At 41.5% G+C, this 21,238-nt stretch overlaps 1 protein-coding gene across 14 annotated transcripts in view; it reads right to left on the reverse strand.

Annotated features, from left to right (window-relative positions):
- The window catches only part of QKI (QKI, KH domain containing RNA binding), a 169,534-nt gene that overhangs the window by 40,974 nt on the left and 107,322 nt on the right, over positions 1-21,238 (reverse strand). For all 14 annotated transcript variants that reach the window (XR_014471659.1, XR_014471658.1, XM_083176494.1 and 11 more), the window contains one exon: positions 17,564-17,707. Coding sequence is in view for 12 of the 14 variants with exons in the window: in XM_083176494.1 (XP_083032620.1) it covers positions 17,564-17,707 (144 nt within the window). In the remaining 2 variants the exon portion in view is untranslated. The remainder of the gene's footprint in view (positions 1-17,563; positions 17,708-21,238) is intronic.

Raw genomic sequence — 21,238 nt, forward strand, 5'->3', positions numbered from 1 at the left:
GAACTATGCACTTGTTATCTCATTCTCTGTTACTCTGAGGATTTAATGTAAACGGTCTTATGAAATGTGCTTACTGTATTGTATTTAGCAGAAACAGTTTAGCCTTAATAAGCTGATCGCCTGTGAAGGAGCATGGATGAACTCTTCCTCATTAAGAATGTAAGCAGCTTTTTAACAGCCCTACTGGCTGCTCAGCCTATGCCAAATGAAGGAATTTTACCTTTCAAATGCTGTAAATTTTAAGGTTTTAGTCAAACTCACCAAGCTACTTTTAAAGAAACGCCTCTTCTGTTTGAGAATTCCCATGGCAACTCAAGTGCGGCAGACGGGCAGGTCCAAACGAATCCTTTTTTATCTTAAGGCTAAACCCTCAAAATGGCAATTCTGCTCTGACAGTCGGTAGAGATTGCTAATTACTGTACTCGTGGTCCCCAGACAGATTGCACTCTCAAATTAAAACATGCATGAGGGAAAACAGAAGCAACACTGCCCTGAACAAAAAGGCCTGCAATTGTACTTCTCCTGCAGAGTAGTTCATTAGTGCAGTTAATTTGGGAATCCAAAAAATTTGAGACGTTTATAAAATAAACAATCTTCTATATGGTTAACATCTAGGCTCTAGAAGACATGCTATTTGTTGCATACTTAAATAACATCAAGTCATTTTTACATGATCTGCTAAAAAGTGGACATCTGTTCCGCAATACAGAAGGGCAGAATCAATTTTCCCACTGCACCGAGTTATCCAAGTGCCGGAATCCTGCGCAATAATCTCAGAGTGCAGATTCTCCCCCACCCCCCGCACAGCCTAAAGGTGCCCATACACAGTACAATTGCTGGGTGCGATGAGATGCGCTATCCTGTCACACATCTCATAGCTCAAAAAGTATGTGCAGCACATACTTTTTGTACTAGATCTCATCTCATTGCAAAATGCGATGCAATATGCAATGCGATGTGATCTAGTTCAAATTGTATACAATAATTGTACCACGTATGGGCACCTTAAGGAGTAACAACAAAGGGAAAAAAAACCTGTTCAATGCTTACTGCTCTTGGGGCCATATTCAGTTGTCATATCGCACCCAATCTAATATGCATTTTATATTATTCCATACATATTGTGCTGGTTAAGGACGGGTTTAGCCACACATAGCGTTAAACCTAACCAAACTAATGGGTGCACTGCAAAAAAGTCTCATTAGAACACTCAACAGGTGACTTTTCACAGATTTCAGCTAGTCACCCCCCGGGTGGGTGTGCATGGAAATGCCGGCATCCAGACACGCCCGAAAGGAGCAACATTTGAATAGCTCTGTTGGGATACCTCTAGTGGCTGCCGGCAAGAAAAGATTTCATTAAGGTTCTTTGAGTCATAGACTTTTGCACGTTCCCCAGGAGTTTGTGTGTTAACACGTCACTGAGTTTAACATACAGGAACTAAGCCTAAGGTACGACACGATCGACGAGATTTTTACATTGGAATCAATGTAAAAAGCCCCCAAAACCCCAATAATAATTGCTAACCCCCCCTCATGGGTGAAATGGCCCCCCCATTGTTAACTTCACCCCACTATTGACGCCAACCCGAAGCGTGGCAAGCGCAGCGAGCCCGCGAGGGGCGGCGGTACGTGTCCTCCAACCTTTTCATACCCCCACTATCCACGATGGCGTGGAGTTTATTTTATATAGTGTGGCGAGCGCAGCGAGCCACCGAGCCCGAAGCATGGCGAGAGCAGCGAGCCCCGCGTGGGGACGCAGAATACATGTAAAGTAGTCCGCGTCCCCTCGCGGGGCTCGCCAAGCTTCGGGATCGGTGACTCGCTGCCCTCGCCACACTATATAAAAATAAACTCCACGCCGACGTGGATAGTGGGTGTATGAAAAGGTCGGAGGACGCGTACCGCCGCTGATCGCCACGCTTCGGGTTGGCGTTGATAGTACTGGTGGCGTTAACAATGGTTATTGGGGGCTCACGATTTTTTTATCTCATGGATCTCATGGATCTTATGGATGCATAAGATCCATGAGATTAAAAAATCGGGTCCATCGTGTTGATTGTATGCCTTAAGTACCTTAAACTTAAGGCATACAATCAATGAGACGGGCGCCGTGCTAGGAAAGCAGTACCAAGCCTAATATTTGATAAGCTCTGGACATTAACCACAGTGCAGAAAACATAGTGGATAATGGAATTTGCCTCCAAAACATCTAGAATATAGCCATTTTTTACAAACTAAATAGCACATGGCCAGAGCACGTATTACTTTTAAGAAGCGCAGACGGTGTAATGGTTTGCATTACTGCCTCACAGCAATGAGGTCATAGGTTCGTATATTCTGTCCCTGCTTTCAGGGGTTTACTCTGGGTACTTTGGTTTTCTCCCACATTCCAAAATATATACTGGTGGGTTAATGGGTTCCCAACTAGATTAGCCATAGAATGTCTCTGTGTGTTGTGGTGTGTCTCTGTGTACATGTGGTAGGGAATATAGAGATTGTAAGCTCCACAGGGGCAGTGACTGATGTGAAATGTTCAAATACTCTCTGTAAAGCGCTGCGGAATATTTGTCAATACACAAGTACCCTTGTGTTTCCAAATCTGAAAGAAAGAACTAATATTTAGACACAGAATACTGCTTTGTGACTGCAAGTGCTTTCATGTAACCAAACTTGCAGTCTGCACTTTATATATACTTTATTATTATTCTTTATATATTCTAAATATGCGATTACCTTTTTTTTTTTTTTTTTTTTTATAAAGAATTGTAATCCTGTTTGTAAATAAGTGTTCCTTTGCAAGTCTATTTTCGTATATAGTTCATAACACAATATATGGTTCAAGACACTATTAAGGTTCTAAAATTACATGTAACTATTCATTGCTAGAAGCAGGGGCACACCAAGTAACACCCCTTTTCCATTTGCAAGCCAGCTCACACACAAATTTTAAATTAAAGCTGGGCGAAAGACTTCATCAGGAAGTGGGGCCGGCGCTAGGAGATGTAACTACCCATGATTTTAGATCAACCCGGGATTTTTTTACCGGTGGAAAAGGGGTATAACTGTGGTAGTTTGTGCTGCAGAGTTGTGAATGTGTTTGGAGAAGCATAGCACCAAACACAAGTAAGCGACGTACCCATTAAGGTGTACAGAGTGATTGATTATTTGTATTCTACTAGGCTGTGCCACTGCTACACAAAGACTTGGGATCTGTGTGATCGCAGTTCTGATGCCAGTGTAGTACCAGTCAGGGTGTCAAAAAGGGATTCCAACAGGGGTTTTTGACAAAAGTCAAGTCATTTAGATAAGTGTTGAGGTCATGGACACTCATCTCTGAGCAAATGATCTTTAAGCTGGCCATACATACATCAGGATGACCAGCTTCATAGATTTTACAGATGGAGCCGCTCTCTTTGTTGCCATCACTGGCGTGCCACTCGCCATGGTCCGCCAGCGACTCTGGTGCACGTGCGTCTTCAATACCGATACCTGGCATGCTGGTGGCAACAAAAAATGGCTCCATCTGTATTTGTGTAATTTCACATAATCTACCGTAAGATCCCAGCATACTGCTCATTAGCAGGATCAAACTCACGTCCTTCTAGCCCGCACATCGTACAAAAACACCTCATGATTTGCTATCAAACACACACACACAAATCATCTCACAAGCCATCCAAAATGTGCGTTCGGCCTGAAATCATTCTGATGTAGGGCCAGCTTTATGCAGATTTTATGAGCTCCGTGGCTTTTTTTTTTTTTTTAAGAGTAAGTTTTTATTCAAGGGCAAAAATGTTACATACAGATATCAATTAATTTAAGTAAAGTTTGTTTTTAATACAATCATAACAGTATGAAAAAAATATAGTTTGAAACATAACACATGATACGGTTTACAAACTAGCAAGACAACAAACAGTTGAGATATGAAATCCACATACCAGTGTTTTTCTTGTAGTGTTCATTCTAGCACCCGCTATCTTTGAAAACCCCTGCAGTTCCTCTTCTCTGCCTGGGGTGCCGCTGTCTGCAGTAGTGCTTCTAGCACAGTGTGGTCTGTATATCAGCACTGATATGCAAACCAGACCTGTGCTAGAAACACCACAGCAGACAGCGACACCCCAGGCAAGGAACAAGAACTGCATGGGTTTTCAAAGATGGCGGGTGCTAGAATGAACACTATCTTGTTTGCTGGTTAGTTTTGTTTTAAGTAAAGAAAACAAACTTTTACAAAGACAGTAACTTTCTTATTACAAACAAGGTATAATAAAGCAAAATAGTGGGGGGGGGGGGTGTAGGGACTCTGGCCTTTTAAGAGATTTTTGGATTATTGTATTTTATGGAGGACAGATGTACCAAGTACTGGAATGTGTTGAAGTGAAGGAGAAACTACCAACCCAGCCAGCTGTCATTGTCCATGTTGACCATCACCCAGGGCAAACCCCCCCCCCCCCCACAAACTAACATCGACTGTTGACCTAATGCTTGGGTCAAACTTCCAACCCCGATCGACCGTAGCCATGTCAACCTATTTCATGTGTCAACCGAAGCCATGTAGACCTTCTTTGGTCGACCCAATGCAGGTTCTCTTACAGCATTTGTATGGACTCAAACAAATTGTGGTTAACCCTTTGATTGCCAAGTGAATTTGTGAAAATAAGTATGAAAATTGTCCAGTAGACATTTTTATTTATCATGATGTTTGGTGGGGGGAACTTGTTGGTGGTGGGGCCCAGGTGCAAAAATATAAATTTAAACCCCCTCCTCCACCCCAACTCAAGTTCACAATATGCAACATGGCAGTGGGTGACAGGGAGAGGCAGAGTGTGATAGAGAAAAAAAGTGGGTGACAGGAAGATGGTGACAGGGGCAGCAAGTGGGCCCCTTCCCTTAGTCCTCAGGAGCCCCATGGTACTGTTTCTGCTATACCAATGAAAGTTCTGCCTCTGACTGTTTTAACGGGATACATATGGATGACTGGCAGTCACAATACAGATGGGAATCCTGGCCGTGTCCAGGTAAATATACATATAACCCCCCTGCCCCTCTTACCCCCACCCCTCCCTGCTAGTGTGTAGTCCACCTGCCTGTAGCTTCACCCCACTATCCAAGTTCCTGATCCTTTGCCTCAGCACAGCCAAGCCCTAATCCTAACCTCTCCCAAACCTCTGGCCCTGGAGAGAACTCCAAAGCCATATGGCAGGCATGTCCAAAGTCAGGCCCGGGGGCCAATTGCGGCCTGTGCTATCATTTCAAGTGGCCCGCAGCTTCCAGCTGGAAGCGGGCAGAGCATCAGATGTAGGAAGCACAGGACACTAAAGGTGGGGCCCCGGCGAGCTCGCCTTTACCTTGCTGTCTGCTGCAGTGAGGTGGTGCCGGCATCCACAGTCAGATGTGTTTGGCATCCTACCCCTGCTTATGCAATCGTATATCACCCTACTCCACAGTCACAGTGACAGCAGTATTTGGGGATGGGGGCAGCAGGGGGGAAGCTTGCTCCCATAACATGCAGAGCGGAGGAGGGCAGCAGTGAGAGCCCAAGCATCTCCTGTCCTTGCAGTGCCTGCTTTGCCTCTCCTTCCTCAGGCTCACACAAGGGGCGGGGAAACCTAGAGAAGGGAGGGGGCAGTCTGGGGGACATACAGTGAAGGAGGATCAGGCTGTGGGACATACAGTGAATGGAGGCAGTGATGGCCATTCAGAGAATGGGGAGCAGGGGCAGGCTGGGGGACATACAGTGAATGGGGTACATAGTGAATGGGGGTCATACAGTGAAGGAGGGTCAGGCTTGGGGACATACAATGAAGGCTGGGGGACAGAGTGAATGGGTGCAGAGTGGGGAACATACAGCGAATGGGGGACAGAGTGAATGGGGGCAGAGTGGGGGACCATTCTGATGTGATTAATGATTCAAAGAATGTCCGGCTGAAGGGTCGGCCACCACATATTTACACTTCACCAAATCTAGCCCTCGTCGCAAAAAGTTTGGACACCCCTGCCATATGGGATAAAGATAAATTCTAACCCTGAGCATATGCCTAAATCTGATCATCAGGGTATGTTTCAAAGAAATTGTTAAAAATATGCTTGATGTCAAATTCTGATTTTTCAAGCGAATATACAACAGATAAAATGTGTACAGTAGCTTACAGAATTAATCAGTGTAAAATTAAATAATGCCTAAAACATGTCAGGTCACCAGAAACAAATGTAGGGTCAAAATCAATTCCATTTATAAGTCTCATTGACATGCAGTACAAATTCACTAGGTCAGCTATCACCATTGCATGTATACAGCAATAGGATACCCTCTAAAAAACGGTTTACGTTGGTAGACTTCCCTCATTCAGCATATTAAAAAGGTTGACTGAGAAGCATTAGATGAATGCAAGGCTCCGATAAAAAAGGTTCCTTCTAAAAGCTAAGCTCAAAATCCAATATTCAGTGACAAATTGGCAATTTATGCTAACTTGTATAAGGGGCAATTTTATTTTAAACTAAGACTTTCTATTATAGTCTCTCTCAAAGTGGGTAGAGATATCCAGTATGTCTATTATACAGGCGGCCAGCTTTCTTTACCCTTACACCCCTTTCACACCAGCCTAAATTCTTGGGTAAATTTGCCAGGATTTTAACCCTGCTAGCTAGCAGGGTTGCTCCCGCGACCAGCCAGGGTTACTGGCTGGTGTGAAATGGGCCAACCAAGCTTCTATTCACCAGAATCAGTCTGTGGGGTCTGGGAGACTGCAGCCAAGGTGCTGTACCCGGGGGATCCCGTGGGGGTGGTGCTGGTGCCGGTTCGGGAGGTAAGGCCTGTCAGGGCATGTTCCGGTCAGGGCCTGCAGCTGCTGGTGGAGAGCGCTGTGCCGCTGCCAACAGTATCATCTCCTGCGGTCTCCCACCCCTCCCACCACTGGGGGAAGCTACCAGGTGACTAATGGGTATGGTTCCACCCTGAGCCAATCCCCGGCTGGCCCGACCAGCATCGTCCCACTCACCCCAAAAAATGCAGGGACTAGGCTGGTGTGAAAGGGGCCACCCAGGAATGTCCCTGCATGATCCAGGGACCATATTCCCTTCATTATATGGTATGAAAGGGGTATTATTCACTTCTGTCTGCTACACAAATTTACATGGTCATTAGGTGCCAGGAATCTTTTCTCCTTTATAATTTCTGCATGTAAACGCAAAAAATAAAAAAGATTGAAAACAGTGTACTATATATATTCCCATTATCAGATTCCTTATATATGAAAACAATGAATTCGTAACCATAAGGAAGAACTGTTCGTTCAGTTCAGAGAGGAATGTCCGGATGTAGTAGAGATTCACAGGTAGGTGCATGAACTGCATATATGTGGGAGAGGGTGTCAGTGCAGATACCACTCCATATATACACATACATACACACAGTATATACAAGTGAAACTGAAAATTAGAATATCAAGCAAAAGTTCATTTATTATATTCTCCAAAAATTAGAATATTGTAAAAAAGCTCAGTATTGTAGGTTCAAAGTGTTACATTCTGATCAGCTAATTAATCCAAAACACCTGCAAAGGGTTCTTGAGCCTTTAAATCACAGGTCTTCAACCTGTGGCCCTCCAGATGTTGTATATACACATACATACACACAGTATATACAAGTGAAACTGAAAATTAGAATATCAAGCAAAAGTTCATTTATTATATTCTCCAAAAATTAGAATATTGTAAAAAAGCTCAGTATTGTAGGTTCAAAGTGTTACATTCTGATCAGCTAATTAATCCAAAACACCTGCAAAGGGTTCTTGAGCCTTTAAATCACAGGTCTTCAACCTGTGGCCCTCCAGATGTTGTGGAACTACGTGTCTCAGCATGCCCTGAGGTTTTTTGGCATGCTCTTATAGGATAAAATGTGGCAATGCATGTTGGAACATGTAGTTTCACAACATCTGGAGGGCCACAGGTTGAAGACCCATGCTTTAAATGGTCCCTCAGTCTGGTTCAGTAGAATCCACAATCATGGGGAAGGACTGCTGTACTGACAGTTCTGCAGAAAACCACCACAAGGAGGGAAAGCCTCAAAAGGTAATTGCAAAATAGATGTTCTCCGAGTGATGTATCAAAGCTCATTAATAGAAACTTAAATGGAAGTTAACAACCAGGACACTGCAACAATGATAGGAATTATGGGCAACGCACAGAGGGCCAGATGCCCCCTGCACACACACACAGTGCCTCAGTGTCACATACCCAGAAGGAGGCAGCATCCCCCAGCCATATATACCGGCATCTGGTAAACATTATCCCTGGTTAGGTGTCTTGTGCTGCTCATTAGTTTACTATAGTAAAGTAGTATATGTAGTATATGTAAAATAGTAAAAGTTTGGGGTCACTTTGCTATTCTTTATACATTGATAATGTGCTAAAGGACTATACCAGTTGCAAACATCTGGTTTTAAAGGAATATCTACATAGGTGTATAGAGGCCCATTTCCAGCAACTATCACTCCAGTGTTCTAACGCTACATTGGGCGGTATTCAATGAGCCTGATTCGCCATGTTTTTATGGCGAATTTGTGCCGTTTGGCGAATTTTTGACAAAAACGGTGAATCACCCTATTCAATGACCACATGGCGAATACATTTGAAGGTTTTTTTCGCCATGATTCACAGAGTAGCAATCGCTATCTTTTTATGGAGAAGTGGAATGTGAACTTTTAAAATAAAGTGTTTTGTTTTTTACATTTGGTGTCAAAAAAATCAGGAATTTTATTCTAAATTCTTACACAGCAGCCAGCAGGGGGCGCCGGAGCCGAGCCGCTCATTACATATTCACTGCACCCGATCGTTACGATCGGGTATAGTGAATATACGGTCCCCTGCTGGCACCCCCGGGGGGCAGCCTGTGCTGCCTGGCACCCGGGGAGCCCACTTCCCCCCCACAAACGTTCTGGGGCAGGCAGAGAGACTTCCATCTCTCTGCCTGCCACCGTCCTCAGGCTCCCTGCGGCATTCGCCGCAGGAGCTCATATTCACCAGTCAGGGGCAGCGAGCCCCTGACACGTTGAATACCGGAGCCGGCGAGGCTCCGGAACGTGGCAAATGTGCAGCGAATCCTAAAAAGGATTCGCTGCACCTCGCAGGTATTCTCATTGAATACCGCCCATTGTGTTTGCTAATCGCATTAGAAGACTATGGATGAATAGAAAACCCTTCTGCAATTATGTTAGCACAGCTGAAAACAGGTATGCTCACTAAAGAAGTTATTCAACTAGCTCAAAGGAAGACCAGTTTTATATTTGTGGGATCGATTATACTCTCAAAATGGCCAGGAAAAGAACTTATGTGAAACTTGACAGTCTCTTCTTGTTCCTCGAAATGAAGGCTATTATTCCATGCGAGAAATCACCAATAAACTGAACATTTCCAACAACTGTGTGGACTAATCCCTTTAGAGAACAGCACAAACAGTATCTATAACCCACTGTTCGTGAAAACCCCCCAAAAAGCGGGTCTCCTACCTGACCTTTTCTGGGTCCCAGACACACTGCTCTTCTAGCCACATCCAGTACCCTGCCACACTGACAGCCTGCGCACCTCTCTGCTGAGAGAGGCTGCCAGCTGTTACAGCCGCATCCCGTCCCCTCACAACAGCGGAATGGACTTACATGGTGGGGGGGGGGGGGGGGGGGGGCGGTGTCCGAATGACACACAGTGAATGAGACTGTGAAACCTGCTCTCAAAAGGCAGGTTTAGCTCACGCACCGACCTGTAATACTTGCAGTGTTTGGCTGTCGGGTGGCCACTGTGCTACGATTGGGTCCTGGTGGCCGCTGCAGTGATTGGTTCACTGCGTCTCACAGATGCGGCACAGCGCATCCTTGGGGACCCCTTCAGTATTAAAAACTGAGTCCCTGGCTATAGCGTGTTTTTGGGAACCCTGTAACCAGAGAAGTGGAAGGCACTGATGCGCAACTAAGCAAGCAATAGTTTTTGCCTGTTTTCTAGCATTGGTGAGCACATTTTTGATGTCCCTCCAAGTGCAGGATTATGTGATTCCCACATTTTTTAATTTCTCTAGCAGCTAATGAAGCTCAAGGTCCAGGCCACTATCTGGAACTCATGTGTGGGGCAATCTCTGCTAAGAGTTGGTTCGGCTATGGCTATTTGAATATACCAGTAATCTTGTTGAATTCAGGGGCTAATGTGTATAATGCGTATATGAAAAGCACATGTTGCGTTTATACTTGGGTGCCAAGATCCAATTACTATAGACAAGTATTCCAAAATACATAAGCTGAAATACAAAATACTTCTGGTTGCAAGAATTCAATTGTGCACAGGAAAGACTAGAGCTTGAGTGAGCTATAAAAGATGAATCTGAAAAATGACCACAAAACTCTCCTAAAATAATCTCACTGTTTGTAAACCTATGGATCTCCTGAATCACCACAGGAACAACTAAACTTATTTCAACAATAATTATAAACGGCTGCAAAAAATAGACACAAACAGCCAATTACAACAAAAAGGAAAAGTGCCAAAATTAAACATTTCAACAATAGTATTCAATACTTTTGTTTATATAAATAATATGACATCCTGACAGTCAATATGAGAGAGAGCGAGAAAGAAGTTTTTTACACAATAACGGACTTCAATTTAATAGGAGCAGAGCCATTTTTCTTGGTTCATTAATGGGATTTACAACATTGGAAGAACTATTTAAATGTAATTGAATGCATATAATATGTAAGCAACATATAATAAACTTAACTTTATTTTGAGGTGAATTGTCACTCATTAAATGTAAAAGATGCTAATGGAGGCGAGAAATTGCTACATCCCAGCATCAGGAAATCACATTTTATAACGCTCTGCAGCTGAAAGAATCCAAGAAAAGGTATACGAAAAAAGAGTAAAAAGATAAGCCAAGGTCAAAATAAGCTTGTCCTATAAATCAAGAGTTCTCTCCTGCTGTGATGCTGATGCACCTCTGCCTGATCATGCTGTGTTAGGGGGATGGAAATGTGGTGAATTTTAAGTAACAAAATTGAAAGCTAAGTGGCCATTTTCCATACTCCGGCTCTAAGTGCATTGGCATGGAAACCCCCATCTTCTGTGTCCGATGCACTGTGAGCACATTGGAAAAGGCCAGTGAATGATCAAACTTCTGCTATTGAGTGATCTTTGGAAATGTCAAAAAAGTTACAAAATGATAATTAGACAAGATATAAATTTTAGTGGACCTAAAAGGATATAAAATATCAAAGCACTAAACTACTGTACATACAAATACAAAAATATACCAGACCATTTGTTTCCTTTTAAAAAATAATGCAGACGTATCCTGTTTTAATTCAGACAATCTACACCCATTTCCTACATCCTTGGTCACTGAAGGAAGGAAAACGTAAAAAATAGTGCTGTGTTCTGATGGCAGCTTAGTCTCTAGGAATCCAACATTTATAGCATGCTGCATTACCTATTGCAGCTAGGATGGGAGATAAAAAATACAGGGGGAGGGGGGATGGGACAACTCACTTATACTGTATTTAGGCAGTACGGATGGTAGAATTGTTAGCATTACTGCCTCACAGCACTGAGGTCATGGGTTCGATTCCCACAATGGCCCTAACTGCAGAGTGTGTATTCTTCCCGTACTTGTGTGGTTTTCATCCGGGTACTCTGGTTTCCTCCCACAACACAAAAAATATACTGGTAGGTTAATTGGCTCCCAACAAATTAACCCTAGAATGTCTTTGGGTGTGTGTACATGTGGTAGGGAATATAGAGTGTAAGCTCCACTGGGGCAGCGCTGCAGAATATGTGTGCACTATATAAGAAACAATTTAAAAAATGTAAATGACAGGGGACTTGAGGCGCACTATCACTCTAATAGTAATGTTATTTTCATCAATTAACAAAAAGCAAAGTGAATAAACAGAAGAGAAATCTAGATCAAATAAATATTTGCTGTGACCACCCTTTGCAGAGCTGCTGGAAGACATCAGCTAAAATACAGATCTTAGTACTGCATTATCTTCCACGGTAAGGGCAATTAGAGGTCAATGATATAAAACAGAATCCTGCAAACTTGGACCCAAAAGCTGAAACTTTTCAACTAAGGGGTATTCAATTAAGTCAATTTTTTCTGCATATTTAGGACACATTTAGATTCAACCTATTCAAAGTACTAATTTTGGGGACTAGTCGGCTAATTAGCTGCAGACCCACACTTTTTCAGTGAATAACTCGCCGATCTACATGTATCCGGCAAAATTGAAGGAGACTTTGCCTACTAAGTAATTTTTTGCCTTTGCCAATTCGACCCACTCCCCCTCCACAAAAAAAAAAAAAAAAGTGAATTGGCATACTCTAAGATAAAAAAAAAACAAAAAAAAAACAGACTGATAATTAAATATTCAGCATATATCCAGAATATCCATTTTTTCTTGGATTGCTCGACCGCCGTGACCCTGTCCCGTTCTCTGTCAGCTCGACCGAGAATTTGCAGGGGGGATTCAATGTCCCGCCTGCAGCGGGACAAGAGTTGCGGCCGAGATCTCGTCACTTCCCGGCCGTTCTAAGCAGAACGAGCCCGACTGCTTGTGAAGTCGGGCTCATTCTGACGAGCTACCCTGTTCAATGCGGTCAAGGAAGACAGCATCTAATAGGGCCCGGTAGTATCTCCTCCATCTGGATATGCTCGCAAACTATGGAGGCTCTGGCTACAATAGGACAAGCTTTGACTGGGTAGTATTAATAATTTCAATGTTTTTTTTTAAAGTCCATTAAAATCATTGTTGTAAGAAAAAACTATGTTCGAGACAATGAAGCAGTCATTCAGCTGAACAAGGAACATGTCTGTCTTGATTTTTTTTTAAAAGATACAAGTTACGAGGCTTGTTTTTAAATATTAAAAGTGTTAACGCACAAAAATGAAGGCTTAGAAATTAAATTACTTTTCTTGTTCGAGATCAAAAATAGAAGGAAAAAATACCAATTACATTCCTAATGAATAATGGTATGATCAGCCACCTCACTTCACTTAATCCAGTAAAGTGATCTGATCAGAGTCTAAAAGTAGCACAGCCCAACAGTGCAGAAAATGCCAGAGTATAAATTTATGCTTTCCCTCCCACATATATATTTTGCTGGCAGGCACACAATATGCCCAAACGTTTCAGCTGCTACACTAGCTGCGTCTCTTAGACAGAAAATCATATGCTTTAGCTTAGAGTAAACAGCAAGCTGAAAAGCATTCAACTTCTAATCACCCTTCAACATAAGAGGAAGGGACAGAAAAATAGATAAGTAATGCAAATACAGATCAGGAGAGAACAACCTAAAGCAGCCAGGGCAAACTGCAGGGTAGGTGCAAATATCACAAACTTTTGAATATATACCATGAAGTGCGATGCAAAAAACCCTTAACAGAAAGATACTAATTTCTATTTATTAAGCCATTGGTAGACATATAGATACGTCTTACACTGGGAAGGCCTTTAATTATCATATGCACATAGATTTTAGCAAAGGACAGCTCTTTAGGTAACGGTCACCGGTACTTGTTTCCTAGCACAGCGCCCGTCATAGGTGATCGCATACCTTAACTTAAGGTATGCGATGGATGCGACAGAAGCGATTTTAGGGCTATTTTTAGCCTTTTCCCCGACAATGAAAAAATCGCAATGCGATGCGTTAAGGCATGCGATGCGGCCGATGCGATGGACCCGATTTTACATAGGGAACAATGTTAAATGGGCCAATGGACCAGATTTTTCATTGTATACCCACCCTTATGGGTATTTTACATGACAAATGCCCCCCCCATTGTTAACGCCACCCCACGATGAACGCCAACCCAAAGCGTGGTGAGCGCGGCAGTATGCGTCCTCCAACCTTTTCATACCTCCACTATCCACGTCGGCGTGGAGTTGATTTTATATAGTGTGGCGAGTGCAGCGAGCCACCAAGCCCGAAGCATGGAGATCGCAGCGAGCCCCGCAAGGGGACACGTAATATCTGAAGTAATGTGCGTCCGCTCGCCACGCTCGGGCACTAAATAAAATCAACTCCACGCCGACGTGGATAGTGGGGGTATGAAAAGGTCGGAGGATGCGTACCGCCGCCACGCTTCGGGTTGGCGCTCATCGTGGGGTGGCGTTAACAATGGGGGGGGGGGGGGCATTTGACCCATCAGGGTTGGGAAACAATGAAAATTTGGGTCTGGGGGGCATTTAACATTGGGGCCAATGTAAAATCGGGTCTCAGGGACCATTTTACATTGATTCCAATGTAAAAATGCGATTTTTGGGGTCCCGATGGATACAATTTTTATCGCTGGCGCCATGCTAGGAAATAAGTACCCAGTCATCCATCACGATCGGACTTTTCTGCACATCAATCCTAGTGATACACATGCAGCAGTGAGTACTGGGTGGGATCCAACTGGAATCCTTTCTGTAGGGAAATGCGAAAAAAGCACAATGGCTTCTATAGTGCAACCTCATCTGAAAATGGCGAAGTCCATTGCAACAAAGCCCCACAATCTCAGAAGAGATTGCTTTGAGGTAAGAGGCCAAATCAACAAAACTGCATTTACGGAGGTTTGGGTGCATTTTTCATGATGATGCATCCTGCCCAGAAAGTAAAAGAGCTCAAGTACCACTCAATTAGTTCTTAACAGAGATTATTCAACACAGCATGTAGCATCGGATTTCAGAAATTATTGGCTAGTACCACTCTCCTCTTTACCCACCTATGCTTAGAAAAGAGAAACTTAATGTTAATACGTTTTTGGGTGATCAAGAACATTGAAAAACTTCCAAGCTTAAGCGTACACATCACAATAAAATTTCTAAAAGACTTGTTTTTAGAGTGGAATTCCATTGTGGCTATAGCCACAATGTCTTTACCAAAACAGTTGAGGAGCATGACGGTGCTCCACAAAATTAGAGTTTGGCTACTGTAATATATTACCATAGGCAGGCACATACTGTAGAATTAGGTTAAGTGAATCACTTCCATAGAATATAAACAACTATCCCAAAAGGAAAAACAAAAACAAGTCCACACTGAGCATGAAGTTCAGCGATTTAGAGGGGTAATCAATGTTTCCAGCAGTCAGAATATTGGTCAATCTGACAGTTGGAATCTTTTGGCTTTCTGCAAAAAAAATACATGAGGATTGTCCAAACTGTGTATTTTCATGAAAATGGACGCAAATTCAACAATCCAGAGGCAGTTTGACGACGCAGATTCGACTTTTAAAAAGTTGAATATTCACGGGCTTCAATGAGGTTTGAAACCGCTGTCTTGAATAGATGTGTGCTGATCGTTCCAAATGGTGGAAATATCAGCTCACATTGAACTCCACCCTAATGATGTTTATTGAATATTACATTACAACTTATGGATTTAAAAATCACTGCTAAAAAGAGAGACTATTATGGATAATGTAAATTGCCTCAATGGTTTTACTGCTTGATTAAAGAACATTCTTGTAGGTTGATGTAGCTATGAAGCCTAGCACTATGAATAGTTAACAGAACTTCTATACAGGCATTGAAAATTCTATGCTATTATCCTTGATATTTTTGTAGCCTAAATCTCTTCAAAGAATACTCTTTCAGCCTCCAAAGAAGCAGCTCAATCTCGTTGTGTTGATACATTAATCTGTAGGTGTGTGAGCTCTAATTTCACATTTCTACTATCGCTGAAATACCACAGTGTCATGTCTATATTGCTGGGATAGAAAAAGAAATTGCCTTTCTTTCTCACACTCTGAAAAAGAAAAGCTGGAAAGAAAAAACAATTTAGCAGATGTCACCGTCTTAGGCTTATGGACAAAGTATAGCATTAGAACCTGTGAGATTGAATACATGTCTGAATGAAAATGTGTGTCATTTAAAACGTCTACATACTTTCTCCATAAAAGTAGAAGTGGTTTCATTCTTATTGTTACAAATCTTAAAAAGTTAACCCTTTCAATAATATCGTTATGCAACATTTTAAGGACTAAAACCCAGCGAAGAATTGCAAAAGCAGAACTTTTGCAAGGCAGGGTGATTAATTCACCCCCACAGGGGACATAATTATTGGGTTCATCTATCAGCCAATAAATGGGGCTGTGTGATCATTCAAGGGGAGATGTGAGCGGGAGTACCAATAAAAACCTTTGTGATGACAGAGGTTAACGCTTTTTAATGCTCCAACCACTCATAAAAAACTCCCCACCCCCAAGTCAGTCACTTAAAAGAGGTGAACTAAATCTAACTTGTGGCTACCTGGGACTGCAGATTTACATAAAGTCTTTACATTTGTAAATATTAATTATACAAATGTAAACCTGAAACTGTTGTGAATGATCTTTGCAAATTGCTATTAAAAGAAAATACATTTAAAACTAATCCTAAATGTCTAATTCCATTGTAATGCAATGCATCAAAACAAGCTTTCCACAAATTCTCAAGTAGGAGAGCTTTAATTAGAATGATAACCTGTACCATCATGCCATTAGCATAAGTCCACATGCTGTGAAGTACAGTGATAACTTGCTTTTATTGACTACTTAAAAGAACAGGCAAGAGGCAGAGGACGTATTTAAACTTGACCGGAAAGTCTCTGTATCCTTTATCGGGCTATTCATTTTTTTTTTTAGATGGCAGTACAGTACCCTACAATATAAATGGGGGCATTCTGAAGGTATGTGCTCAAGAGGGAATACACCATTATCCCAGATGAATAGTGCCCATATTCTGTGCTACTTTTCTTATGCATAACTAAAAGAAAATAAGTAGCAGCTGGTCTAAATGGTAGGGAAGGAAGAGAACGACAACACTCCTAAGAATCCCAGTTAAATGATAGTGCCAAGTGTACAGTTTTAGAAGACAGAACTTCTTACATAAACATTACACAGAATTGCTTGATAGGCCTCAGGCCCATGAGACATTTTACACCACACTGCAAGAAAAAACAACACCTGAAGCTCCTGTTAGCTGATATATATCCACTGAACCTGAACATGCTGCTTCAAAAATGTAGCATTACTTTAACGGCTTGCTTTAGGGCCATTGGAATTTCTACACTATCCTTCACATTGCTGTTTAAAGGGTCTTTAGTTTGCAAGAGGCTGCAGGAAGGTACAGTCTCCACAGACAGGCTGCTCAAATATAGTGACTAGCCACACTAAAGGACCTCTGCATGTCAGTAGTATGGCAGCTATCTTACCAAACCAAAAGCTTAAAAAGGTTATAACATGAGGGATTCAATGACTTCGCCAAATAAAAAAACACTTCTAGGTATTCAGTACCTTATTAGTAGCACATTGATGAATTATTCCCAGACTTATTCAGTTGTCTCTAGCCTAGGTCACGGTATAACTTGAGTATGAATACTTGCCAATCCCGCCGATCGCATTAATCGGACAGATTTATCCAGTGCCAGGTGGTGTTCAAATGTTAAATATCTTAAACATTTTCATATCTTAAGTAGGCCAGATCTGGACTACTTGTTTTGGGCCAACAGCCAACATGTGTATGATCATTGCATTAAATAGACAAGCTACTTACTGCTGGAACCAGTAACTTTTTCACTTCCTCCACCGCTCTTCTCAACTTCATTTCTGCTCTATTCTGAGCATCTTCCACAGTGATCAAAACATGCAGGTCTTCATTCAGGTGCTCCCAGTTTGGTTTTCCTCGATTTTGTTCTTCCTACACACACAAGGGAAATTATTATAAATATGAGAGCATATTAACAGGCATTTCACTTACCAGTGGTTTTAAATATAAAACTAAAATATGGTGCTTAGCCAAAATCTAAAGGGGTGTACACTCATCGATTTTGAAAGTTTTTTGATTAGATTTTGCTTATAGAAGCAAAATCGGATCGAAATCGAAAAGGTTTTTAAGATGCTTTTGATCTGCATTTGTTTCGATGTGCACTCCCGTTTTCTCGAAATCGAAAAGAAAAATAGACTGTGCAGGCAAGGAAATATTGAATTTGATCCAGTAAATCGAATGTGTACACTGTGCCTTCAATGTAAATCAAATTCTATATCGAAATTGAATGAAAAAGTGCAGATCGAATATAAAAAGCAAAGGCCAAATCAAAAAGTAGTTGCATAGGTGAAATCTAAAGCAAATCGAATGGAAATGAAAATCGATAAGTGTGTACACACCTTTAGTCATGCAAATCAGAAAGCCAATTCTTCATATAGGCTGCTAAATAATTGCACTACAAAGCAGTTAAATATCCAGATAATACATGGTTTACATAAAACCTGCAAAAATATAGAGGGCAGTATTTAATGAAGATATTCTCCGTGCACGGCGAGCATTTTTTTTTGCTCGCCGTGCACTCTCCGTGTTCCGGAGGGCTCGCTGCCACTCCTGCTCCCCCTATTCAACGTGTTAAAGACTCGCCGCCACTCGCGGCGAGTCTTAACCCCTGCAGCGGACGAGCGTCCGCGGCAGGGAGCTGTCAGGGAGCCGGGGGACGTAGCAGGCAAGAGAGATTAAAGTCTCTCTTGGCTGCTGTAGGGGATATGGGGAGGGGAGCAGGGCTCCCCTGGACCCAGGCAGCACAGGCTGCCCCCCCTATAGCCAGCGGGGGACCCAGTATTCACTGTACCCGAATGTGCTTCGGGTGCAGTGAATATATGAATATCTAATGAGCGGCTCGAGCACTCCGGCCCCCTGCTGGCTGCACTGTGTAAAAAAAAAAAAAAAAAAAAAAATGTAAAAAAATATTTTTTTTAAAATTAAATATATATTCATGTGCTATAGGCACATGAATAAAAATAACATGGCCCTTCACAGAAAAAAAAACATGATTTTTGGACACCAAAATTAAAAAAAACACCCTTTTAGTTTAAAAGTTCACATTCCTGCTCTCCATCAAAAGATGGAGAATTTCTACACGGAGAGAGGCGGCGAGAATAACTTAGAAAGACGGAGAATATTTCACATTGAATAGGGTGGCTCGCCTTTGGAGAAAAAAAAACTCTCTCCACGGCGTGAAAAGCACAAACTCGCCATGAAACACGGCGAATTTTTGTCATTGAATACTGCCCAGAGTCTTAAATACAGAACTCTGACACTTTATTTCAATTCACAGTACTGCCCACTACTAACATCATTGTGCGTAGACCAGAGGAATTATGCCTGAATACAACAGGACTGTCATTACATGGAGTGCAAACACAAAAAAAGGTAAAACGTTAAGAATAATTAAAAATAAAAAACCCAGATATCACAGAAAATCGCTCACAGCATCAATAAGAGGCTCAATGAGCACTTCATATACAAAGGAAAAGCAGCAGATTTTGAAGAGCCATTAAAATGCCAACAATATACAAGTGACAATATGATATGAATGTGAAAATATTCCTTTAAAACTGAAAGGTAAAAGAAGTTACACCAATACAGGACACGGTACCAAACTTTTTTCTTTTGACCAATACAGGATAAACCCTTTTCTAGGATATCATGTGTTTCGATTCATCTTCTGAGCAAACAAAGACTGACAACTAGAATATATGACAATTCATCATATTCTTTGGTTTATTTAAATTGTAAAACAAAGCACATGTCGTATAGGCAAGCATACTTTGTAGATTCTATTGGAGAGCCTGCCCTGGCCGTAGCAGCTGCACAGTGATACTGTACAGCCAGCTTTCAGCTAAACAAGACGTGCTTTATTTGATCTGAAATTACTGGGTTCTATGGTCACTAACGATCGCTACAGTTTTTTTTTTTAATTCTAATAAATATCTGATAATTTCAAGAATGGCATTCACCAAATATGTGTATTGTCAAATATAAAGTCACATTTCTCCACTAAAACCACATTAAGTTAGGATCCTAGAAAAAAAATTGATTCCAAACATTGGACACATTATAATTGTATCATTTAACTAAACACCTTGTAATTGGAAATATGCAGTTTTTGGTAGCGATAAAGAATAGTCAGTGTCATGATATTTTTACGGTTTTGTTTTTTTAATTTAAGAGTTTTAAAAAGAAAAAAAGATATATAAAATTCAAGAGCCGAAGAGCTGATTCACAATGTGAACAGTTTAATCTCCCACAAAAGCATCTGCCAAAGACATTTGTTGTACAAGTTTGCTTACTAAGCTTGTCAACATTACATTTCCAGTATCATTACAGCATCTCCACACACATTTTTCACGCAATGGAACAATATATGCAATAATTCTCCAATATTAGATGGTTTTCATTGTTTTTAAAATAACACTGAACAGGATTTTAAAGGGGAAAACCCATTTCAGAATTAGCATGAAGTGTCACATGTCCTGTGAAGTTCATATTACCTTTCTGAATTGACCTTCAAATGACCAAGATAGCATTGAACAATAGACAATCTGGGCACATGATATAAGAATGTAGCTACTACATTCATATAACCATATATAAAAGGTAGGTGTATGATAGATATATCTATCATACACCTACCTTATATATGTTTATAAGAATGTAGTAACTACATTCATCATGTGGAGAGAGAGAGAGAGAGAGAGAGAGAGAGAGAGAGAGAGAGAGAGAGAGAGAGAGAGAGAGAGAGAGAGAGAGAGAGAGAGAGAGAGAGAGAGAGAGAGAGAGAGAGAGAGATTGTTTCTATAAAATTAGGGTTTTCCTCATCGGAGAATTGGAACATTAGGAGAATGAACGCCATACTAATATTAGACGTAATTTAACAAAAGACCCCATGAGGATTGGATAATAACATGATTGTTTAGTGTCAATTGAATCTCCTGGTATTTGAAAGACAACCATCAAACCTCAATTACTTGTTCATTAACAGCCCATTACATCTAATACACAAGCTGCTCTATGGAAGTGTTACACCAACAACTACAATCACTTGTGATGAGGTGTTGATTATAACCCCCTCCTCCCAAATGCACATGTGTAAGCTTATTTGGAAAGAAAATACAAAAATAAGAACAATAAAAACCTTAAATTAATTAATTCTTCACAAGAAAAAAAAATAATGTTCTCGCGAAAGAAGTCAAGCAAATAATAAAGCAATTCTCATCATTACCCGTTATAATAAGGAACCGGTTTCGGGACTTTGCTTTAAACTGGTACTTTTGGCTGGGTGATTCGGAGGGATCCACTACACAGGGTGTACGCTGACCTCAGTGTGTTCGGTGGTTTTTCGTACAGTCTGTATTATGGTGTGCCAAAACATTTAGTACAGGTCTCGACAAAGTTCTCTGA

Source organism: Crinia signifera, chromosome 3 (genome assembly GCF_055691185.1).
Source record: "Crinia signifera chromosome 3, ASM5569118v1, whole genome shotgun sequence".
Lineage (NCBI taxonomy): Eukaryota > Metazoa > Chordata > Amphibia > Anura > Myobatrachidae > Crinia > Crinia signifera.